This window comes from Poecile atricapillus, chromosome 19, assembly GCF_030490865.1.
Source record: "Poecile atricapillus isolate bPoeAtr1 chromosome 19, bPoeAtr1.hap1, whole genome shotgun sequence".
NCBI classification, from domain to species: Eukaryota; Metazoa; Chordata; class Aves; order Passeriformes; family Paridae; genus Poecile; species Poecile atricapillus.
In genome coordinates, this window is record NC_081267.1 from 447,000 (window position 1) to 471,920 (window position 24,921).

General features: G+C 36.0%; 1 protein-coding gene across 1 annotated transcript in view; it reads left to right on the plus strand.

Moving 5' to 3' along the window:
- The first annotated feature begins 4,131 nt into the window (after nt 1-4,131).
- The window catches only part of LOC131586315 (large neutral amino acids transporter small subunit 2-like), a 31,033-nt gene continuing 10,243 nt past the window's right edge, over nt 4,132-24,921 (plus strand). Inside the window, exons 1-5 of the mRNA XM_058853143.1 lie at nt 4,132-4,368; nt 9,614-9,818; nt 11,949-12,100; nt 17,999-18,124; nt 23,510-23,663. Coding sequence (XP_058709126.1) covers nt 4,248-4,368; nt 9,614-9,818; nt 11,949-12,100; nt 17,999-18,124; nt 23,510-23,663 — 758 coding nt within the window. The 5' untranslated portion in view covers nt 4,132-4,247. The remainder of the gene's footprint in view (nt 4,369-9,613; nt 9,819-11,948; nt 12,101-17,998; nt 18,125-23,509; nt 23,664-24,921) is intronic.

Sequence of the window (24,921 nt, forward strand, 5' to 3'; positions counted from 1 at the left end):
AACCAATAAAACGGCGGATGCTCTACGCGGCGTCGTCCAATGGGATTAAAGGAGGGCGGGACAAAGAGGAGGGCGGCCAATAGAAAGAGGAGGCGGGAAGAGCGGCAGCCAATGGCGGCGAAAGGCGGGGGCGTGGCTTGGCGGCATCTAACCAATAGCAACGCGCATTTCGGCGGAATGGGCGTGGCTAAGAGCAGACAACCAATAGCGAGGCGCGTAAGGGCGGAAACGCGTTCAGGCTTCAGCCAATCAGCGCTGAGGGGCGGGGCTCAGTCGAAACCGACCAATAGGAAGGCGCGGGGGGCGTGGCTTCCTCTTAAAGGCGCCTCCGCCGCTTCCCTCAGCGCCGTCAATTAACGAGCGAGGCTTAATTACGCTAATTAATAAATTAATTAAGCGGCGGCGAGCGCCGCGCGTAACGGGGGACGCGTCCATCGGGCTCATTAGCGTTAATTAGCGCGCGGACGGGGGTTAAACAGCGCGCGGTGGGGGTTAATTAGCATCCAACCCATTAATTAACGACGCAGCCGGTTAATTAAACATCCATTAATTGCGTCGCTAATTGCGGAGGGCCTCAATTAGCGGCGAAGCGGGCGGCTCGAAGCTCAATTAGCGGAAGGGGTTAATTAGAAACCCCCGCGGAGGCCCCAGGGGGTTAATTAATAACCCGCTAATGAGGGCGCGGGGTGGTTAATTAGTCAGCTATTAACGAGGAACGAGGGGGGGTAATTAATGAAGCGTTAATTGCGGTGGGGGAAGGGAAGGGGGAGCGTGAGGGGAGAGGGGGCGTGGCTTAAAAAGGGGCGGGGCCAACGCAAGGGGAGGGGTTTAATCCCTTATATGGGCATTAGGGGCGTGGCTTATTCCTTATAAGGAAGAAAGGGGCGGGGCTTAAGGCGCGTGGGGTTCAATTGAGGGGGCGTGGCCGGAGTTTGATTGACGGGAAAAAAGGCGGGAAAAAGCGTCTCGCGAGAAGGGGGCGGAGCCAGCGCTGAGGGGGAGAAAAATGGCGGGAAAGCGGCGAGGCGGGAAAATGTGAGGGGAGGGGGGGAAAAAATGGGAATTTGGGTGGAAAAAGGGGAATTTTGGTAAAAAAACCGGGAATTTGAGGGGAAAATTGGGGAGTTTTGGGGGGAAAATGGGGATTTGGGTGAAAAATTGGGGAATTTTGGTTAAAAGACCGCGGAGTTTGAGGGGAAAATTGGGGAATTTTCGGTTAAAAAAACCGGGAATTTGAGGGGAAAAATGGGGAGTTCTGAGGGGAAAAATGGGAATTTGGGTGGAAAAAGGGGAATTTTGGTTAAAAAACCGGGGAGTTTGAGGGGAAAATTGGGGAGTTTTGAGGGGAAAATGGGAATTTGGGTGAAAAATTGGGGAATTTTGGTTTAAAAACCGGGAATTTGAGGGGAAAAATGGGGAGTTTTGAGGGGGAAAAGGGAAAGATTTGGGTGAAAAATTGGAAATTTTGGTTAAAAAACTGCCGAAAAAACAAGTAAAAAACCCCAATTTTTTTCCTTATTTTTTCCCCATTTTTCCTCCTTTTTATTCCCATTTTTTTATCCCATTTTTCCCCCCCTTTTTCCCCCATTTTATTCCCATTTTCCCCCTTTTTATTCCCATTTTTTATCCCATTATTTTCCCCATTTTTTCCCCCATTTTCCCTCATTTTTCCCCTTTTTTTCCCCATTTTTATTCCCATTTTCCCCCCATTTATTCCCATTATTTTTCCTTTTTTTCCCCCATTTTTCCCCAATTTTTTTCCTTTTTTATTCCCATTTTTTCCCCATTTTTTCCCCCATTTTATTCCCATTTCCCCCCCCTTTTATTCCCATTTTTTCCCCCATTTTCCTTCATTTTATTCCCATTTTTCCCACTATTTTCCCCACTATTTTTCCCTTTTTTTCTCCCATTATTTTCCCCCCTTTTTTCCCCCCATTTTTTTCCCCTTTTATTCCCATTTTTTTTCCCATTCTCCCCCCCATTTTTTCCCCATTTCCCCCACTTTTTATTCCCATTTTTTCCCCATTTTATTCCTATTTTTCCCCCTTTTTATTCCCATTTTTTTCCCCATTTTTTCCCCTTTTTATTCCCATTTTTTCCCCTTTTTTCCCCTATTTTTCCCCATTTTATTCCCATATTTTTCCCCCATTTTTTTCCCCTATTTTTCCCCATTTTTTCCCCATTTTATTCCCATTTTTATTCCCATTTTTCCCCCTTTTTATTCTTCCTTTTCCCCCATTTTTTCCCCCCTTTTATTCCTATTATTTCCCCCCATTTTTTCCCATTTTCCCCCATTTTTTCCCCATTTTTTTCCTCTTTTTATTCCAATTTTTTCCCCATTTTATTCCCCGTTTTATTCCCCATTTTTTCCCCATTTTTTTCCCATTTTTTCCCCCATTTTTTCCTTTTTTATTCCCATTTTTTCCCCTATTTTCCCCCCTTTTATTCCCATTATTTTTTCCCCATTTTCCCCCATTTTCCCCATTTTTTCCCCATTTCCCCCCCCTTTTATTCCCATTTTTTTCCCCATATTTTTCCTCTTTTTATTCTAATTTTTTCCCCATTTTTTCCCCATTTTTTCCCCCTTTTATTCCCATTTTCCCATTATTTTTCCCCATTTTATTCCCCATTTTTCCCCCCCTTTTCTCCCCATTTTTCCCCATTTTTTCCCCATTTTATTCCCATTTTTCCCCCCTTTTATTCCCATTATTTCCCCCCACTTTTTCCCATTTTCCCCCATTTTTTCCCCATTTTTTTCCTCTTTTTATTCCAATTTTTTCCCCATTTTATTCCCCATTTTTTCCCCATTTTTTCCCCATTTTTTTCCTTTTTTATTCCCATTTTTTTTCCATTTTTCCCCCCTTTTTTTCCCCATTTTTCCCCTTTTTATTCCCATTATTTTTTTCCCATTTTTTTCCATTTTCCCCCCTTTTATTCCCATTATTTTTTCCCCATTTCCCCCCATTTTTTCCCCATTTTCCCCCCATTCCTCCCCCCTCCCCTCCCCTCCCCCTCCTCCTCCTCCTCCTCCTCCCGTCCAAGCCCGGCCCCGCCGAGGCCGAAGGTCACCCCCAAGGATCCCGGGACCAATTCCCGGCTCTTCCTCCCTCCTTTTGCCCCAAAAATCCCCATTTTCCACCAAAAAAAATCCCAATTTTCCACCCCTTTTATCCCCCAAAAAATCCCATTTTTTTAACCCTTTTTTTCCCATTTTTTCCCCTTTTTTTCCCCTTTTTTTCCCTTTTTTTCCCATTTTTTTTCTCATTTTTTTCCCATTTTTTTCCCTTTTTTTTCCCCTTTTTATTTCCATTTTTCCCCCTTTTTTTCCCATTTTTCCCCTTTTTCCCCCCATTTTTTTCCATTTTTTTCCCCATTTTTTCCCCTTTTTTCTCCTTTTTTCCCTCAAAAAAATTCCCTTTTTTATTTCTTTTTTCCTGCTTTTTTCCCCAATTTTTCCCCTTTTTTTCCCCATTTTTCCCCATATTCCCCTAAAAAAAATCCAATTTTTTTCCCCTTTTTTTTCCCATTTTCCCCTCAAAAAAATCCTGATTTTTTTCCCCCTTTTTTCCCCTTTTTTTCCCATTTTTCCCCTATTTTTCCCTCAAAAAAAAATCCAATTTTTTCCCTTTTTCCCCTCAAAAAAAATCCATTTTTTTCCCTTTTTTTCCTCAAAAAATTCTTGATTTTTCCCCCTTTTTTTCCCATTTTTCCCTCTTTTTTCCCCATTTTTTCCTCCAAAAAATCCAAATTTTTTCCCCATTTTTTCCCATTTTTCCCCATTTTCCCCTAAAAAAAAATCCATTTTTTTCCCCAATTTTTCCCCTTTTTTCCTCATTTTCCCCTAAAAAAAAATTCCAATTTTTTCCCCTTTTTTCCCCTTTTTTTCCCTTTTTTTCCCCATTTTTTCCTCAAAAAAAAATCCAATTTTTTCCCTTTTTTTTCCTCAAAAGAATCCAAATTTTTTCCCCCTTTTTTTTCCCATTTTTTCCCTTTTTCCCCTTAAAAAAAAATCCAATTTTCCCCCTTTTTCCCCCTTTTTTTCCCATTTTTTCCCCTTTTTTCCCTCAAAAAAAATCCAATTTTTTCCCCTTTTTTTCCCCATTTTCCCCCCATTTTTTCCCTCAAAAAAATCCAATTTTTTCTCCCCTTTTTTCCCCATTTTCCCCCCATTTTTCCCTCAAAAAAAATCCAATTTTTTCCCCTTTTTTTCCCCTTTTTTCCCCTTTTTCCCCCCAAAATTCTAAAAAATGAAATCCGCCCCCAAAACCCGCGGAAATCTCCCCAAAAACGAAGAAAAACCCGAGGAAGATGAAGGAGTCGCCCTCAAGAAGGAGATCGGGCTCCTCAGCGCCTGCGGCATCATCGTGGGTGAGTCCCAAAAACCCCCAAAAAGCCCCAAAATCGCCCAAAATTGCCCAAAATCCCCCAAATTTTCACCCCCAAAATTCCCGCCAAAAATCGAATTTTTTGGGAATTTTTCCCGCCCGTTTTTCCCTTCCTGTCGTCCCTCGGGATCCCCCCCAAAAAGGGAATTTTTGGGATTTTCCCCTAAAAAAAAATCGGGAAAAATAAATTTGGGGTGAAAAATTCGAATTTTGGGATTTTTGGATTTTTTTGTGATTTTTTTTGGGGTTTTTTTCTGATTTTTTTGGGATTTTTTAATGAAAAATTCCCAAATTTTCGTCCCTCGGGAACCCCCCTAATTTGGATTTTTTGGGATTTTCCCTAAAAAAAAAATGGGGAAAAATAAATTTGGGGTGAAAAATTCAAATTTTGGGATTTTTGGGATTTTTTCGGATTTTTTTCTGATTTTTTTTTGGGTTTTTTTCTGATTTTTTTTGGTTTTTTTAATGAAAAATTCCCAAATTTTCGTCCCTCGGGATCCCCCCCAAAAGGGGAATTTTCTGCATTTTTCCCTAAAAAAAATCGGGAAAAATAAATTTGGGGTGAAAAATTCGAATTTTGGGATTTTTGTGATTTTTCTGATTTTTTTCTGATTTTTTTTGGGTTTTTTTCGGATTTTTTTTGGGGTTTTTTTAATGAAAAATTCCCAAATTTTCGTCCCTCGGGAACCCCCCTAATGTGGATTTTTTGGGATTTTCCCCTAAAAAAAATCGGGAAAAATAAATTTGGGGTAAAAAAATCAAATTTTGGGATTTTAGGAATTTTTTTGGATTTTTTTCTGATTTTTTTTGGGTTTTTTTGGGTTTTTTTAATGAAAAATTCCCAAATTTTCGTCCCTCGGGAACCCCCCTAATTTGGATTTTTCGGGATTTTCCCTAAAAAAAAATCGGGAAAAAATAAATTTGGGGTGAAAAATTCAAATTTTGGGATTTTTGCATTTTTTCTGATTTTTTTCTGATTTTTTTCTGGGTTTTTTTCTGATTTTTTTGGGTTTTTTTAATGAAAAATTCTCAAATTTTTGTCCCTCGGGAACCCCCCTAATTTGGGTTTTTTGGGATTTTCCCATTAAAAAAATCGGGAAAAATAAATTTGGGGTGAAAAATTCAAATTTTGGGATTTTTGTGATTTTTTCTGAATTTTTTTCTGATTTTTTTCGGATTTTTTTTGGGGTTTTTTAATGAAAAATTCCCAAATTTTCGTCCCTCGGGAACCCCCCTAAAAAGTGGAATTTTTGGGATTTTTCCCTAAAAAAAAATCGGGAAAAATAAATTTGGGGTGAAAAATTCAAATTTTGGGATTTTAGGAATTTTTTTGGATTTTTTTGTGATTTTTTTTGTGGTTTTTTTGGGGTTTTTTTAATGAAAAATTCCCAAATTTTCGTCCCTCGGGATCCCCCCCAAAAGGGGAATTTTTGGGATTTTTCCCTAAAAAAAAATGGGGAAAAATAAATTTGGGGTGAAAAATTCAAATTTTGGGATTTTTGGGTTTTTTTCTGATTTTTTTTGCATTTTTTTCTGATTTTTTTTGGGTTTTTTTTGGGGTTTTTTAATGAAAAATTCCCAATTTTTCGTCCCTCGGGAACCCCCCTAATTTGGATTTTTTGGGATTTTCCCATTAAAAAAAATCGGGAAAAATAAATTTGGGGTGAAAAATTCAAATTTTGGGATTTTTGGGATTTTTTTCTGATTTTTTTCTGATTTTTTTTGGGGTTTTTTAATGAAAAATTCCCAAATTTTCGTCCCTCGGGAACCCCCCTAATTTGGATTTTTCGGGATTTTCCCATTAAAAAAAATCGGGAAAAATAAATTTGGGGTGAAAAATTCAAATTTTGGGATTTTTGGGATTTTTTCTGATTTTTTTCTGATTTTTTTTGGGTTTTTTTTGGGGTTTTTTAATGAAAAATTCCCAATTTTTTGTCCCTCGGGATCCCCCCCAAAAAGGGAATTTTGGGGATTTTCCCCTAAAAAAAAATCGGGAAAAATAAATTTGGGGTGAAAAATTCAAATTTTGGGATTTTTGCATTTTTTGTGATTTTTTTCTGATTTTTTTCTGATTTTTTTTGGGTTTTTTTTGGGTTTTTTTAATGAAAAATTCCCAAATTTTCGTCCCTCGGGAACCCCCCTAATTTGGATTTTTCGGGATTTTCCCCTAAAAAAAATCGGGAAAAATAAATTTGGGGTGAAAAATTCAAATTTTGGGATTTTTGGGATTTTTTTCTGATTTTTTTCGGATTTTTTTCGGATTTTTTGGGGTTTTTTTAATGAAAAATTCCCAAATTTTTGTCCCTCGGGAACCCCCCTAATTTGGATTTTTTGGGATTTTTCCCATAAAAAAAATCGGGAAAAATAAATTTGGGGTGAAAAAATCAAATTTTGGGATTTTAGGATTTTTTTTTGGGACTTTTTTCTGATTTTTTGGGGGTTTTTTTTGGGTTTTTTTAATGAAAAATTCCCAAATTTTTCGTCCCTCGGGATCCCCCTCCCCTCCCCCACCCCTCCCAAAATCCCCGGATTTTGCCCCAAATTAATTCGGATTTTTTTGGAGCCAAAAAATCCCAAAATCCCCTCAAAATTTAACCCCAAAATTCCCCGATTTTCCCTCAAAAATCCCCAATTTTCACCCAAAAATTCCCTTTTTTTTTCCATAAAAAACCCTAAAAATCCCCATTTTTCCCAAAACCCCCAAAAATTCCATTTTTCCCCCAAAATCCTCAATTTTCTACTAAAAATCCCCAATTTTTCCCTAAAAATCCAATTTTTTTTCCCCAAAAAAATCTCCAAAAATCCCAAATTTTGTCCTAAAAATCCCAATTTTTTACCCCTAAAAATCCCAATTTTTTTCCCTAAAAATCCCAAATTTTTTACCCAAAACCCCCAAATTTTCTCCTAAAAATCCCCATTTTTTTCTCCTAAAAATCCCATTTTTTTCCCCAAAAAAATCCCTAAAAATCCCAAATTTTTTATGAAAAAAATCTCCAAAAAAACCCCAAATTTTCTCCTAAAAAAAATCCAAATTTTCTCCCAAAAACCCCAATTTTTCCCCTAAAAAAATCCAAATTTTCTCCCTAAAAATCCCCATTTTTTTCCCCAAAAAATTCCCTAAAAATCCCAAATTTTTATGAAAAAATCCCAAATTTTCTCCTAAAAAATCCAAATTTTCTCTTAAAAATCCCCATTTTTTTCCTAAAAAAACCCCCAATTTTTCTCCTAAAAACCCCATTTTTTTTCTCCAAAAAATCACCGATTTTCTCCTAAAAATCCCATTTTTTTTCCCTAAAATCCCCAAATTTTTTCCCCAAAAAACCCAAATTTTCTCCCTAAAAAATCCCCATTTTTTCCTCCTAAAAATCCCATTTTTTTCCTAAAAATCCCCGTTTTTTTTCCCAAAAACCCCTAAAAATCCCCATTTTTTTCTCTTAAAAAATCCAAACTTTGTTCCAAAAATCCCAAATTTTCTCCTAAAAAATCCCCGCTTTTTTTCCCTAAAAATCCCAATTTGTTTTCCCAAAAACCCCAAATTTTGTCCTAAAAATCCCAAATTTTCTCCTAAAAACTCCCAATTTTTTCCTCAAAAATCCCCAATTTTTTCCTTAAAAAAATCCAATTTTTTTCCCCAAAAAACCCAAATTTTCTCCTAAAAATCCCCATTTTTTCTCCTAAAAACCCCATTTTTTTCCTAAAAATCCCCGTTTTTTTTCCCAAAAAATCCTAAAAATCCCCATTTTTTTCTTCTAAAAAATCCGAATTTTGTTCCAAAAATCCCAAATTTTCTCCTAAAAAATCCCCATTTTTTTTCCCTAAAAATCCCAATTTATTTTCCCCAAAATCCCCAAATTTTGTCCTTAAAATTCCAAATTTTCTCCTAAAAAAATCCAAATTTTCTCCTAAAAAATCCAACTTTTCTCTTAAAAATCCCATTTTTTTTCTCCAAAAAATCAACAATTTTCTCCTAAAAAAGCCGATTTTTTTCCCCAAAAATCCCATTTTTTCTTCCCTAAAAAATCCAAATTTTCTCCTAAAAAAATCCAAATTTTCTCCTAAAAAATCCAAATTTTCTCCTAAAAAATCCAAATTTTCTCCTAAAAAATCCAAGTTTTCTCCTAAAAACCCCTTTTTTTTTCCCTAAAAATTCAAAAAAACCCCAAATTTTCTCCTAAAAAATCCAAATTTTCTCTTAAAAAATCTCATTTTTTTCCCTAAAAATACCTAATTTTTTTTCCAAAAATCCCCAAATTTTCTCCCTAAAAAATCCCAAATTTTCTCCTAAAAACCCCAATTTTTTTTCTAAAAATCCCATTTTTTTTCCTTAAAAATTCCAAAAAAACCCCAAATTTTCTCCTAAAATCCCCCGATTTTTTCCTAAAAAATCCAAATTTTCTCCCAAAAACCCCATTTTTTTTCCCAAAACCCCTAAAACCCCATTTTTTTTCCCTTTATTTCCCCTCAGGTAACATCATCGGCTCGGGCATTTTCGTGGCTCCCCGTGGCGTTTTGGCTCACGCCGGGGCCGTGGGTCCCTCCCTCATCGTCTGGGGCCTCAAAACCCCCAAAAATCCCCAATTTCACCCCAAAAACACCAAAAATCCACAATTTCCTCCTAAAAATCCCCATTTTTTTCAAAAAACTCCCCTAAAAATTCCAAATTTTTTTCCCCAAAAACCCCAATTTTTCTCTTAAAAATCCCCAATTTTTTCCTCAAAAAAATCACCAATTTTCTCCTAAAAATCCAAATTTTTTCTCTAAAAATTCCAAAAAAATCCCCAAATTTTCTCCTAAAAATCCAAATTTTTTTCCTAAAAATCCCCATTTTTTTTTCCCCCAAAACTCCAAATTTTCTCCCTAAAAAATCCAAATTTTCTCCTAAAAATCCCCAATTTTTTTCCCTAAAATTCCCAATTTATTTTCCCCCAAATCCCCAAATTTTCTCCTAAAAAAATCCAAATTTTCTCCTAAAAAAACCCAAATTTTCTCCTAAAAATCTCCATTTTTTTTCACAAAAATCCGCAATTTTTTCCTTAAAAAAAATCCAAATTTTTTCCTGAAAAAAATCCCAATTTTCTCCTAAAAAATCCAATTTTTCTCCTAAAAACCCCAAATTTTCTCCTAAAAAAATCCAATTTTTCTCCTAAAAACCCCAAATTTTCTCCCAAAAATCCCTTTTTTTTTCCCCAAACCCCTAAAACCCCCATTTTTTTTCCCTTTCCCCTCAGGTAACATCATCGGCTCGGGCATTTTCGTGGCTCCCCGTGGCGTTTTGGCTCACGCCGGTGCCGTGGGTCCCTCCCTCATCGTCTGGGCGCTGTCGGGGGCGGTGACGGCGGCCGGGGCTCTCTGCTACGCCGAGCTGGGCGTGGCCCTGCCCCTCCCCGGCGGCGACTACGCCTACGTCAGCCACGCCTTCGGGCCCCTCACGGGGTGAGCGGGGGCTCCTGGGGGGGTTCCCGCCAATTTCTGCCCGTTTCCCGCCAATTTCTGACAGTTTCCCGCCAATTTCTGGCAGGTTCCCGCCAATTTTTGGCGGTTTCCCGCCAGTTTGTGTCAGGTTCCCGCCAATTTCTGGAAGGTTCCCGCCAATTTCTGGCAGGTTCCTGCCAATTTCTGGGAGCTTCCCGCCAATTTCTGCCGGTTTCCCGCCACTTTGTGTCAGGTTCCCGCCATTTTCTGGAGGTTTCCCGCCATTTTATGGAGGTTTCCCGCCATTTTGGATGGTTTCCCGCCATTTTCTGGGAGTTTCCCGCCATTTTCTGGGAGGTTCTCGCCAATTTCTGGAGGTTTCCCGCCAATTTCTGGGAGGTTCCCGCCAATTTCTGCCAGTTTCCCGCCAATTTCTGGGAGGTTCCCGCCATTTTCTGGTGTTTTCCCGCCATTTTCTGGCGGTTTCCCGCCAATTTCTGGGGGTTTCCCGCCATTTTCTGGGAGTTTCCCGCCATTTTCTGAGGGTTTCCCGCCAATTTCTGGAGGTTTCTCGCCATTTTCTGGACGTTTCCCGCCAGTTTGTGTCAGGTTCCCGCCATTTTCTGGCAGTTTCCCGCCATTTTCTGGGAGGTTCCTGCCATTTTCTGGGAGTTTCCCGCCATTTTCTGGAGGTTTCCCGCCATTTCGTGTCAGGTTCCCGCCATTTTCTGGGAGTTTCCCGCCATTTTCTGCCAGTTTCCCGCCAATTTCTGGGAGGTTCCCGCCATTTTCTGGCAGTTTCCCGCCATTTTCTGGGAGTTTCCCGCCATTTTCTGGCAGTTTCCCGCCATTTTCTGGGAGTTTCCCGCCATTTTCTGGGAGTTTCCCGCCATTTTCTGGCAGTTTCCCACCATTTTCTGCCGGTTTCCCGCCAGTTTGTGTCAGTTTCCCGCCATTTTCTGGGTGTTTTCCCGCCATTTTGGGCCGTTCTTCATTTTAATGGAGTTTTTATGGAATTTTTATGGAATTTTCCGGGCGATTTTCCCAGGAATTTCTCCCAAAATTCCCCCAGAACCTTCTGGAACCTTCCAGAACCTTCCAGAATTCCCATTTTTTCCCAAAATCCCCGTTTTTTATCAGATTTCTGCGCCTCTGGATCTCGCTGCTGGTGATTTACCCGACCCAATTTAATCCAATTTAATTTAATTTAATTTAATTCCATTTAATTCGATTTAATTTAATTTAATTTTATTTAATTTAATTTGATTTAATTTAATTCAATTTAATTTAATTTAATTCCCCCAAATTTCTCCTGGAATTTTCAGTGGAATTTTTTAATGGAAATTTTTTCCTGGAATTTTTTTTTTAATGGAATTTTTTAATTGGAATTTTTTGGGAATTTTTTTTTTTAATGAAATTTTTTTGGGGAATTTTTTTTAATGAATTTTTTTGGGAATTTTTTATTTAATGGAATTTTTAAATTCAATTTTAAACTGAATTTTAATTGAATTTTAAATTGAATTTTAATTGGAATTTAAATTGAATTTAAATTGAATTTTAAACTGAATTTTAATTGGAATTTTAATTGGGATTTTAATTGAATTTTAATGGAATTTAAATTGGATTTAAATTGAATTTTAAATTGAATTTTAATTGGAATTTTAATGGAATTTAAATTGAATTTTAAACTGAATTTTAATTGAATTTTAAACTGAATTTTAATTGGAATTTAAATTTAATTTTAATTGGAATTTTAATTGGAATTTTAATTGGAATTTTAAACTGAATTTTAATTGGAATTTTAATTGGAATTTTAATGGAACTTAAATTGAATTTTAAACTGAATTTTAATTGGAATTTTAAACTGAATTTTAATTGGAATTTTAATTGGGATTTTAAATTGAATTTTAATGGAATTTTAATGGAATTTAAATTGAATTTTAAATTGAATTTTAATGGAATTTTAATGGAATTTAAATTGAATTTTAAATTGAATTTAAATTGAATTTTAAATCCAATTTTCCCCATAATTTCGCCCATAATTCCCATTTTTTTTCCCCGTTTTTTTTCCCCCCATTCCCAGAAATTTCTGGAACCTTCCGGAACCTTCCAGAATTCCCAAAATTCCCGTTTTTTTCCCCAAATTCCCAGTTTCCTGCGCCTCTGGATCTCCCTGCTGGTGATTTACCCGACCAACCAGGCCGTCATCGCCCTCACCTTCGCCAACTACGTCCTGCAGCCGCTCTTCCCCTCCTGCCCCACCCCCGAGAGCGCCCAGAGGATCCTGGCTGCCGCCTGCCTGCGTGAGTATTCCCAAAAATCCTGAAAATCCTGGAATTCCGGGAATTCCCAAAAAAAATCCGGGGAAAAACGGCGAAAAAACGGCGAAAAACGGTCAAAAAATGGCTAAAATCGACCCAAAATTGACCCAAAATGGATCTAAAATTGACTGAAATTTCACCCAAATTTCATCTGGGATTCAGCTCAGTTCCCAGAATTCCCAACATTCCCAAAATTCCCGGAATTCCCAAAAAAATTTGGGTGGAAATGGGAAAAACGGTGAAAAAACGGCAAAAAAGGTCAAAAAATGGCAAAAAACGACCAAATTTGACCCAAAATTGACTCAAAATAGGTCCAAATTTAAGTGGGATTCAGCTGAGATCCCACAATTCCCAGAATTCCCAAATTTCCCAAAATTTCTGGAAAAATCTGGGAAAAAATGGGAAAAATAGTGAAAAAATGGTGAAAAATGACCAAAATTGACCAAAATTGACCCAAATTTGACCCAAAATTGACTGAAATTTGACCCAAATTTCACCTGGAATTCACCTGAGATCCCACAATTCCCAGAATTCCCAAAATTCCCGGAATTCCCAAAAAAATTTGGGAGGAAATGGGAAAAATGGTGAAAAAATGATGAAAAATGGTGAAAAAATGGCAAAAATGGGTCAAAATGACCCAAAATGGGTCCAAAATGGACTCAAATTTGGTCCAAATTTAACTGGGATTCATCTGAGATCCCAGAATTCCCAAAATTCCCAAAATTCCTGGAAAAATCTGGGAAAAAATGGGAAAAATGGTGAAAAAATGATGAAAAACGGTCAAAAAATGGTAAAAATGGGTAAAAATGACCCAAAATGGACCCAAAATGGATCCAATTTGGGTCCAAATTTAACTGGGATTCACCTCAGTTCCCAGAATTCCCAAAATTCCCGGAATTCCCAAAAAAAACGGGGAAAAAAAGAGAAAAATGGTGAAAAAAAGGTGAAAATGGTCAAAAAATGACCAAAATTGACCCAAATTTGACCCAAAATTGACCCAAATTGGGTCAAAATTGGGTCAAAATTTAACTGGAATTCATCTGTGTTCCAAGAATTCCCAAAATTCCCGGAATTCCCAAAAAAAACGGGGAAAAAATGGGAAAAATTGTGAAAAAATGGTGAAAATGGTCAAAAAATGACCAAAATTAACTCAAAATTGACCCAAATTGACCCAAAATGGCTCAAAATGAACCCAAATTGGGTCCAAATTGAACTGGGATTCACCTCAGTTCTCAACATTCCCAAAATTCCCGGAATTCCTGGAAAAATCCGGAAGAGAATGGGAAAAAATGACCCAAAATGTCCAAATTGACCCAAAATGAGCCCAAATGGCCCCAAATTGGCTCCTCTTCCCCTCCTGCCCCACCCCCGAGAGCGCCCAGAGGATCCTGGCTGCCGCCTGCCTGCGTGAGTATTCCCGGAATTCCCAAAATTCCCGGAATTCCCGGAATTCCCAAAAAAAATCCGGGGAGAAACGGCGAAAAAACGGCGAAAAACGGTCAAAAAACGGCGAAAAATGGCTTAAAGTGGCCCAAAATGGACCCAAAATTGACCCAAAGTTGACTGAAATTTGACCCAAATTTAACTGGAATTCACCTCAGTTCTCAGAATTCCCGAAATTCCCGGAATTCCCAAAAAAAACGGGGAAAAAATGGGAAAAACGGTGAAAAAATGACGAAAAACAGCGAAAATTGACCAAATTTGACCCAAAATTGACCCAAAATTGACTCAAATTTCACCTGGAATTCACCTGAGATCCCACAATTCCCAGAATTCCCAAATTTCCCAAAATTTCTGGAAAAATCTGGGAAAAAATGGGAAAAATGGCAAAAAATGGTAAAAAATGGTCAAAAAATGAGCAAAATTGACCAAAATTGACCCAAAATGGACCCAAATTGGGCCCAAATTTCATCTGGAATTCACCTGAGATCCCACAATTCCCAGAATTCCCAAATTTCCCAAAATTCCTGGAAAAATCTGGGAAAAAATGGGAAAAATAGTGAAAAAATGGTGAAAAATGACCAAAATTGACCAAAATTGACCAAATTTGACCCAAAATGGACTCAAATTGACCCAAATTTCACCTGGAATTCACCTGAGATCCCACAATTCCCAGAATTCCCAAAATTCCCGGAATTCCCAAAAAAAATGGGGAAAAAATGGGAAAAATGGTGAAAAAATGACGAAAAACGGTCAAAAAATTGCAAAAATGGGTCAAAATGACCCAAAATGGCTCAAAATGAACCCAAATTGGGTCCAAATTTAACTGGGATTCAGCTGAGATCCCAGAATTCCCAAAATTCCCAAAATTCCCCAAAAAAACGGGGAAGAAATGGGAAAAATGGTGAAAAAATGGTGAAAATGGTCAAAAAATGACCAAAATTGACCAAATTTGACCCAAAATGGCTCAAAATGGACCCAAATTGGGTCAAAATTGGGTCCAAATTTAACTGGGATTCACCTGAGATCCCAGAATTCCCAAAATTCCTGGAATTCCCAAAAAAATCCAGAAAAAAATGGGGAAAAAAAATGACCCAAAACAGCTTCGAATTGACCCAAAAATGGCTCCAAAAATTCCAATTTTTTTCCCTTAAAAATCCCAATTTTTTGCTCCAAAAATTCCCATTTTTTCACCCAAAATCCCCCAATTTTTTTTTACCAAAATCCCCAATTTCTTCCCCAATTTTCAAGTCCATTTTCCCCCTAAAAAATCCAAATTTTTCCCTAAAAAAAGCCATTAAAAATCCATTTTTTGCCCTAAAAACTCCATTTTTTTTCTAAAAATCCCAATTTTTTTTGCTAAAAATCCCAATTTTTTTCCCCAAATCCCCGATTTTTTCCCCAATTTTTTGAGTCCATTCTCCCCCTAAAAATTCTGATTTTTTCCCTAAAAAAATACCATAAAAAATCCATTTTTTGCCCTAAAAACTCCATTTGTTTTGCTAAAAATCCCATTTTTTCACCCAAAAATCCCAAATTTTTTCCCAAAATCCCCAATTTTTTCCCCAAATATTTGAGTTCGCTTTCCCCCTAAAAATCCAATTTTTCCCCTAAAAAACACCATAAAAAATCCATTTTTTCACCTAAAAACTTCATTTTTTCATCTAAAAATTCCATTTTTTTTGCTAAAAATTGCGTTTTTTTTCCCGAATTTTCCCAAAATCTTGGTTTTTCGCCCCAGTTCTGCTGACGTGGGTGAACTGCGGCAGCGCCCGCTGGGCCCTTCCCAAACCTCATTCCCGCCCCTAAAAATCCCATTTTGTAACCGAAAAATGCTCCCAAAAAATCCCAATTTTAACCCTAAAAATCCCAAATTTTTCACCCAAAATTCCCAATTTTTTTTTCCCAAAATCTTCAATTTTTTCCCCAATTTTTTTGAGTGAATTTTACCCCTAAAAAATCCAATTTTTTCCCTAAAAAATCCCTTAAAAATTCCATTTTTTGCCCTAAAAACTCCATTTTTTCACTTAAAAATCCCATTTTTTTCCCAAAAATCCCAAATCTTTTTCCTAAAATCCCCATTTTTTTCCCCAATTTTCAAGTCCATTTTACTCCTAAAAAATCCAATTTTTTCCCCAAAAAATCCCTTAAAAATTCCATTTTTTGCCCTAAAAACTCCATTTTTTCACTTAAAAATCCCATTTTTTTCCCAAAAATCCCAAATTTTTTCCCAAAATCCCCAATTTTTTCCCCAAATATTTGAGTCCAGTTTCCCCCTAAAAATCCAATTTTTTCCCTAAAAAATCCCTTAAAAATTCCATTTTTTGCCCTAAAAACTTCGTTTTTTTTTCTAAAAAATCCCATTTTTTCACCTAAAAATCCCATTTTTTTTCCTAAAATTCCCCAATTTTTTTGCCAAAATCCCCGATTTTTTCCCCAAATTTTTGAGTCCATTTTACTCCTAAAAAATCCCATTTTTTCTTCCAAAAATGCCCTAAAAAATCCATTTTTCACCTAAAAATCCCATATTTTTTCTAAAATTCCCATTTTTTCACCTAAAAATCCCAAATTTTTTCCCAAAATCACCAATTTTTCCCCAATTTTCTGAGTTTGTTTTTCCTCCCAAAAAATCCCATTTTGTGCTCTAAAAATTGCAATTTTTGCCCTAAAAAATCCCTTTTTTCTCCTAAAAATCCCCAAATTTCTCCTAAAAATACCAAATTTTTTCCTAAAATTCTCGAGTTTTTTCCCAAAATCCCCAAATTTTTCCCCAATTTTTTCCCTCGCACCTGAGCCCATTTTTACCCCTAAAAATCAAATTATTTTCCCCAAAAAACGCCGTAAAAAATCCATTTTTTCACCTAAAAATTTCATTTTTTTTGCTAAACATCCCATTTTTTCCAGAATTTTCCCAAAATCCCAGAATTTCACCCCAAATTTTCATTCGAGCTCATTTTGTGTCCCAAAAAATCTCCTTTTTTGCTTTAAAAATCACATTTTTTGCCCTAAAAAATCCATTTTTTCACCTAAAAACTTCATTTTTTTCCCAAATTCCCTGATTTTTTCCCCAATTTTTTGAATCCATTTTCCCCCTAAAAATTCCGATTTTTTCCCAAAAAAATGCCCTAAAAAATCCCCAAAAAATCCATTTTTTTGTCCTAAAAACTCCATTTTTTCACCTAAAAATTTCATTTTTTCACCTGAAAATCCGAAATTTTTTCCCAAAATCCCCAATTTTTTCCCCAAATTTTTGAGTCCATTTTCCCCCTAAGAATTCCTATTTTTTCCCTAAAAAATGCCCTAAAAACTCCATTTTTTTTGCTAAAAATCCCATATTTTTTCCTAAAATTCCCATTTTTTCACCTAAAATCCCCAAATTTTTTTCCCAAAATCCTCGGTTTTTTCCCCAATTTTCCAGTCGGTTTTAGCCCTAAAAATCAAATTATTTTCCCAAAAAAGGCCCTAAAAAATCCATTTTTTCACCTAAAAACTTCATTTTTTTTGCTAAAAATTCCATTTTTTTTGCTAAAAATTGCGTTTTTTTTCCTGAATTTTCCCAAAATCGCGGTTTTTGGCCCCAGTTCTGCTGACATGGGTGAACTGCGGCAGCGCCCGCTGGGCCCTTCCCAAACCTCATTCCCACCCCTAAAAATCCCATTTTTTACCCCAAAAATGCTCCAAAAATTCCATTTTTTTCCCTAAAAAATCCCAATTTTTTTCCCAAAAATTCCGAAGTTTTTTTTCCCAAAATCCCCAAATTTTCTCCCAATTTTTTGAGTCCATTTTCCCCCTAAAAATTCCGATTTTTTCCCAAAAAAATGCCCTAAAAAATCCATTTTTTGCCCTAAAAACTCCATTTTTTCACTTAAAAATCCCATTTTTTTCCCAAAAATCCCAAATTTTTTTCCTAAAATCCCCATTTATTTCCCCAATTTTCAAGTCCATTTTACTCCTAAAAAATCCAATTTTTTCCCCAAAAAATCCCTTAAAAATTCCATTTTTTGCCATAAAAACTCCATTTTTTCACTTAAAAATCCCATTTTTTTCCCAAAAATCCCAAATTTTTTTCCCAAAATCCTCTTTTTTTCCCCCAATTTTCCAGTCCATTTTACTCCTAAAAAATCCGATTTTTTCCCTAAAAAATGCCCTAAAAAATCCATTTTTTCACCTAAAAATTTCATTTTTTTTTCTAAAAATTACAAATTTTTTCCTAAAATTCCCTAATTTTTTCCGAAAATCCTCGAATTTTTCCCCAAAATTCCCAATCTCATGTGAGTCCACTTTCCCCCTAAAAATCCAATTTTTTCCCCAAAAAATGCCATTAAAAAATCCATTTTTTGCCCTAAAAAATCCATTTTTTTTGCTAAAAATTTCGGGTTTTTTGCTAAAAATCTCATTTTTTTTCCCGAATTTTCCCAAAATCGTGGTTTTTCACCCCAGTTCTGCTGACGTGGGTGAACTGCGGCAGCGCCCGCTGGGCCACGCGGGTCCAGGACGCCTTCACGGGGGGGAAGCTGCTGGCGCTGGCGCTGATCGTGGGCGCCGGGGCCCTGCTCATGGCCAGAGGTGAGAAATGGGCTGAAAAAATCCAATTTTGGGAAAAAACGGGAATTTGGGGGGAAAAAACGGGATTTGGGGGAAAAAAACCCGGGGAAAAACGGTGGGAAAATGGGGAAAAATGGGGAAAAATGGGGAAAAAATGGGAATGAAAGGGTTAAAAATGGGGGGAAAAAATGGGGGAAAAATGAGGAAAAATGGGAAAAAATGGGGAAAAAAAAGAGGAAAAAATGGGGAAAAAATTGAGAAAAAATGGGGAAAAATGGGGAAAAATGGGGAAAAAAAGTGGAAAAAATGGGAAAAAATGGGGAAAAATGGGGATAAAAATGAGAAAAAAATTGGGAAAAAATTGGGGGAAAAATGGAAAAAAATGGTGAAAAAAAATGGAAAAAATAGGAAAAAATTGGGGAAAAAAATGAGAAAAAATTGGGGAAAAAATGGGGAAAAAATGGAGAAAAACATGGGGAAAAAATGGGGAAAAATTTGAGGAAAAAATGTGGAAAAAATGGGAAAAATTTGAGGAAAAAATGGCAAAAAATGGGGGAAAAAATAGGAAAAATTGAGAAAAATTTAAGAAAAAAATGGGAAAAAAATGAGAAAAAAATGGAGAAAAATGGGGAAAAAATTGGAAAAAAATGGGGAAAAAATTGGGGAAAAATTGGGTAAAAATGGGTAAAAATGGGGAAAAAATTGGAGGAAAAAATGGGAAAAAAATGGAAAAAAAATGGGAAAAAATGGGGAAAAAAAAGAGAAAAATTTGAGGAAAAAATGGGAAAAAATGGGAAAAAATGGGAAAAAAATGGGGCAAAACTGTTTAAAAGTGGGTGAAGAAAGTGGGAATTTGGGTGAGCGGGCAAAGGTCGGGAATGTTGTGGGAAATGGGGGAATTTGGGGCATTTTGGGGCATTTTGGGGCATTTTGGGGAGTTTGGGGATTGGGCTCCAGGACGCCTTCACGGGGGGGAAGCTGCTGGCGCTGGCGCTGATCGTGGGCAGAGGTGAGAAATGGGCTGAAAAAACGGGAATTTGGGAAAAAACGGCGATTTGGGGGGAAAAACGGGATTATGGGGGAAAAAAACCCGGGGAAAAACGGGGGAAAAATGGGGAAAAAATGGGGAAAAATCGGAAAAAATGGGGAAAAAATGGGGGAAAAAATGGGAATGAAATGGGGAAGAAAGGGTTAAAAATGGGGGGAAAAAATGGGGGAAAATTCTGCGAATTTGGGAAAAAACGGGTAAAAAATGGGGAAAAAATTGGGGGAAAAATGGGAAAAAATTGGGAAAAAATGGGGAATAAAAATGGGGAAAAAATGGGGAAAAATGGGGAAAAAATGGGGAAAAAATGGGGAATAAAAATGGGGAAAAATGGGGAAAAAATGGGGAAAAAATGGGGAAAAATGGGGAAAAAATGGGAAAAATTTGAGGAAAAAATGGTGAAAAATGGGGAAAAATTGGAAAAAATGGGGAAAAAATTGGGGAAAAAATGGGGAAAAAATGAGGGAAAAATTTGAGGAAAAAATGGGGAAAAAATGGGAAAAAATTGGGGAAAAAATGAGAAAAAATTGGGGAAAAATGGGAAAAATGAGAAAAAAAATGGAGAAAAAATGAGAAAAATTTGAGGAAAAAATGGGGAAAAATGGGGAAAAATGGGGAAAAAATTGAAGGAAAAATGGGAAAAAAATGAGAAAAAATGGGGAAAAAATGAGAGAAAAAATGAGAAAAATTTGAGGAAAAAATGGGTAAAAAAATGGAAAAAAATGGAAAAAAAATGGGAATAAAAATGGGAAAAAATGGTTAAAAATTGGGGCAAAAGTGTTTAAAAATGGGTGAAGAAAGTGGGAATTTGGGTGAGCGGGCAAAGGTCGGGAATGTTGTGGGAAATGGGGGAATTTGGGGCATTTTGGGGCATTTTGGGGAGTTTGGGGATTGGGCTCCAGGACGCCTTCACGGGGGGGAAGCTGCTGGCGCTGGCGCTGATCGTGGGCAGAGGTGAGAAATGGGCTGAAAAAACGGGAATTTGGGAAAAAACGGGAATTTGGGGGAGTTTGGGGAAAAAACCCGGGGAAAAACGGTGGAAAAATGGGGAAAAAATGGGGGAAAAATGGGGAAAAAATGGGGAAGAAAGGGTTAAAAATGGGGGGAAAAAATGGGGGATTTTGGGAAAAAATGGGTGGAAAAAATGGGGAAAAAATTGGGGAAAAAATGGGGAAAAAATTGGGGAAAAATGGGGGAAAATGGGAAAAAAATGGGAAAAAATGGGATAAAAATGGAAGAAAAAATGGGAAAAATTTGAGGAAAAAATGGGGAAAAATGGGGAAAAAATGGGGAATAAAAATGGGGAATAAAAATGGGGGAAAAATGGGAAAAAATGGGGGAAAAACGGGGAAAAAATGGGGAAAAAATTGGGGGAAAAATGGGAAAAAATGACAAAAAAATGGGGAAAAATGAGAAAAAAATCGAAAAAAAATCGAAAAAAATTCGAAAAAAATTCGAAAAAATTCCAAAAATTTTCCCAAACTTTCCCGATTTTTCCCCAAAATTTCCAGGTGAGCACTTTTGGCTCCGCCCCTCGCAGGCCTTCACCTTCTGGGCGGGGCCGGGGGCGGGGCCGCTGTTCCTGGCCTGGAAAAATCCCCAAAGAAATCCCAAAAAATCCCCAAAAATCCCCCAAAAATCCCCCAAAAATCCCCAAAAAATCCCCAAAAATCCCCAAAAATTCAGGAAAAATCCGGAAAAAAATCCAGAAAATTTAAAAAAAAAATCAGAAAAAAAATCCTAAAAAAGTCCCCCAAAAAATCCCCAAAAAATGGGAAAAATCCCCCAAAATTCCCCAAAAAAATCTGAAAAAAAATCAGAAAAAAATCGGAAAAAAATTAGAAAAAAATTCAAAAAATGGGAAAAATCCCCAAAAAATCTGATAAAAAATCCTAAAAAATTCCCCAAAAAAATTCAGAAAAAAATCAGAAAAAAGTCAGAAAAAAATCGAAAAAAATCCAAAAAAAAATCAGAAAAAGATCTGAAAAAAACCTGAAAAAATCCCCAAAAAATTCATTAAAAATTCGCAAAAATTCCAAAAAAAATCAGAAAAAAATCGAAAAAAATCCAAAAAAATTCAGAAAAAAATCTAAAAAAAATCTGAAAAAATTTGGAAAAATTTCCCAAAAAATTTAAAAAAAATTCAGAAAAAAATCTAAAAACAATCAGAAAAAATTGGGAAAAATTCCCCAAAAAATCTAAAAAAATTCAGAAAAAGTTGGGAAAAAAATAAAAAAAAATCTCAAAAATATCCGAAAAAGTTCCGAAAAAAATCTGAAAAAAATCGGAAAAAATTCGAAAAAAATCAGAAAAAAATCGAAAAAAATTCGGAAAAAATTCGAAAAAATTCTAAAAAAAATCCGAAAAAAATGGGAAATTTTCCCAAAAACCCCCAAATTTTCCCCAAATTTTCCCCGATCTAGGTGAGCACTTTTGGCTCCGCCCCTCGCAGGCGTTCCAGTTCTGGGCGGGGCCGGGGGCGGGGCCGCTGTTCCTGGCCTGGAAAAATCCCCAAAAAATCCCCAAAAAATCCCAAAAAAATTTCCCAAAAAATTTCCCCAAAATCCCCCAAAAATTTGGGAAAAATCTGAAAAAAATCCAGAAAAATTAAAAAAAAATTCAGAAAAAAATCTCAAAAAAATCGAAAAAAAATCCAAAAAAATATGGGAAAAATTCCCAAAAAATTCCCCAAAAATAAAAAAAATTCCGAAAAAAATCCAAAAAAAATAAAAAAAAATAATAAAAAATTCAGAAAAAATTCCAAAAAAGAATCAGAAAAAAATCGAAAAAAATCCGAAAAAATTCAGAAAAAAAATCCGAAAAAAAATCCGAAAAAAATCCAAAAGAAAATCTGAAAAAGTCCCCAAAAAATTCATTAAAAATTTGAAAAAATGCCAAAAAAAATCCGAAAAAAATTCAGAAAAAATTCAGAAACAAATATAAAGAAAATCAGAAAAAATTGGAAAAAATTCCCAAAAAAATCCCCAAAAAATTCAGAAAAAATTTAGAAAAATTAAAATAAAAAATCTCAAAAAAATCCGAAAAAAATCCAAAAAAAACCCGAAAAAAATCAGAAAAAATTCAAAAAAAAAATCAGAAAAAAATCGAAAAAAATTCGAAAAAAATTCGAAAAAAATCAGAAAAAATTCTGAAAAAAATCAGAAAAAAATCAGAAAAAAATCCCAAAAAAATCAGAAAAAAATCGAAAAAAATTCGAAAAAAATTCGAAAAAATTCCAAAAATTTTCCCAAAACTCCCGAAATTTTCCCCAATCCAGGTGAGCACTTTTGGCTCCGCCCCTCGCAGGCGTTCCAGTTCTGGGCGGGGCCGGGGGCGGGGCCGCTGTTCCTGGCCTGGAAAAATCCCCAAAGAAATCCCAAAAAAATCCTCAAAAAATCCCCCAAAAATTTCCCCAAAATTCCAAAAAATTTAGGAAAAATCTGAAAAAAATCCAGAAAAATTCTGAAAAAAATCTAAAAAAAATCAGAAAAAATTGGGAAAAATTCCCCAAAAAATCCAAAAAAATTCAAAAAAAATTGAGAAAAAATTCAAAAAAAATCAGAAAAAAATCAGAAAAAAAATCCAAAAAAATTCAGAAAAAATTCCATAAAAAATCAGAAAAAAATCGAAAAAAATCAGAAAAAAATCGAAAAAAAAAGGAAAAAAAAAGGGAAAATTTCCCAAAAATTCCCAATTTTTCCCCAATCCAGGTGAGCACTTTTGGCTCCGCCCCTCGCAGGCGTTCCAGTTCTGGGCGGGGCCGGGGGCGGGGCCGCTGTTCCTGGCCTGGAAAAATCCCCAAAGAAATCCCCAAAAAATCTGAAAAAAAATCCGAAAAAATTCAGAAAAAATCAGAAAAAAAAAACAAAAAAAAAATCTAAAAAATGGGAAAAATTCCCCAAAAATTCGCAAAAAATTCCCCCAAAAAATCTGAAAAAATCCAAAAAAATTCAGAAAAAAATGGGAAAAATTCCAGAAAAATTCCCCAAAAAATCAGAAAAAATTCGAAAAAAATCTGAAAAAATTCCGAAAAAAATCTAAAAAAAATCTGAAAAAATCCCCAAAAAATTCATTAAAAATTCACAAAAAATCAGAAAAAAATCGAAAAAATCCGAAAAAAATTCGAAAAAAATCAGAAAAAATTGGGAAAAATTCCCAAAAAAATTCAAAAAAATTCAGAAAAAAATCTCAAAAAAATCTCAAAAAAATCTTGAAAAAAATAAAAAAAAAATTCGAAAAAAATTCAAAAAAAATCAGAAAAAATTCCGAAAAAAATCAGAAAAAAATCGAAAAAAATTCGAAAAAAATTCGAAAAAATTCCAAAAATTTTCCCAAAACTCCCGAAATTTTCCCCGAACCAGGTGAGCACTTCTGGCTCCGCCCCTCGCAGGCCTTCACCTTCTGGGCGGGGCCGGGGGCGGGGCCGCTGTTCCTGGCCTGTCTCCAGGGCTCCTTCGCTTACGGGGGTTGGAATTTCCTCAATTACGTCACCGAGGAGCTGCGGGACCCCGAGAGGTGAGAAATGGGGGGAAAAAGCGGGAATTTGGGAAAAAACGGGAGAAAATGGGGAAAAATGACAAAAATCGGTGAAAATTTGGTGAAAATCGGTGAAAAAATGGGGAAAATCGGTGGGAAAATGGGGAAAAATGGGAAATTTTGGGGTTAAAAATTTGGAATGTTTTGGGTTAAAAATTGGGAATTTTTTGGGTTAAAAATGGGGATTTTGGGGTCACCTGAGAGGGAAATGGGGAAAAAATGAGGGAAAATGGGAAAAAATGGGGGAAAATGCAGAAAAATTGGGGAAAATTGGTGGAAAAATGGGAAAAAAATGGGGAAAAATTTGAGAAAAAAAATGAGGAAAAAAAGGGGAGAAATGGGAAAAAATTGAGGGAAAAAATGGGGAAAAATGGGGAAAAATGGGAAAAAAATGGGGAAAAAAAGAGAAAAAATTGAGGAAAAAATGGGAAAAAATGGGGGAAAAATGGGGAAAATTTGGTGAAAAAATGACAAAAATTTGGGGAAAAATGGGGAAAAAAATGGGAGAAAAAATGGGGGAAAAATGGGAAAAAATTGAGGGAAAAAATGGGGGAAAAATGGGGAAAAATGGGAAAAAATTGAGGGAAAAAATGGGGAAAAAATGGGGAAAATTTGGGGAAAAAATGGGGAAAAATATGAGGAAAAAAAGGGGAAAAATGGGAAAAAATTGGGGGAAAAATGGGGAAAATTGGGAAACAAATGGGAAAAAATGGGGAAAAATTTGAGAAAAAATGGGAAAAAAAATGGGGAAAAAATGGGGGAAAAATGGGAAAAAATTGAGGGAAAAAATGGGGGGAAAATGGGGAAAATTTGGGGAAAAAATGGGGAAAAATGAGGAAAAAATGGGGGAAAATGGGAAAAAATTGAGGGAAAAAATGGGGGGAAAATGGGGAAAATTTGGGAAAAAAATGGGAAAAAATGGGGAAAAATGGAGAAAAAAAGGGGAAAAATTTGAGAAAAAATGAGGAAAAAAAGGGGAAAAATGGGAAAAAATTAAGGGAAAAATTGAGGGAAAAAGTGGGGGAAATTGGGGGAAAAAAGGGAAAAAATGAGAAAAAATTGGGGAAAAAAAGAGAAAAAATTTGAGGAAAAAAAAGGGAAAATTTGGTGAAAAAATGACAAAAAGTGGTGGAAAAATGGGGAAAAAATGGGAAAAAAATGGGGGAAAGAAAGGGTTAAAAATGGGAATTTTTGGGGTAAAAAATGGGGATTTTGGGGCCACCTCGGAGGGAAGTGG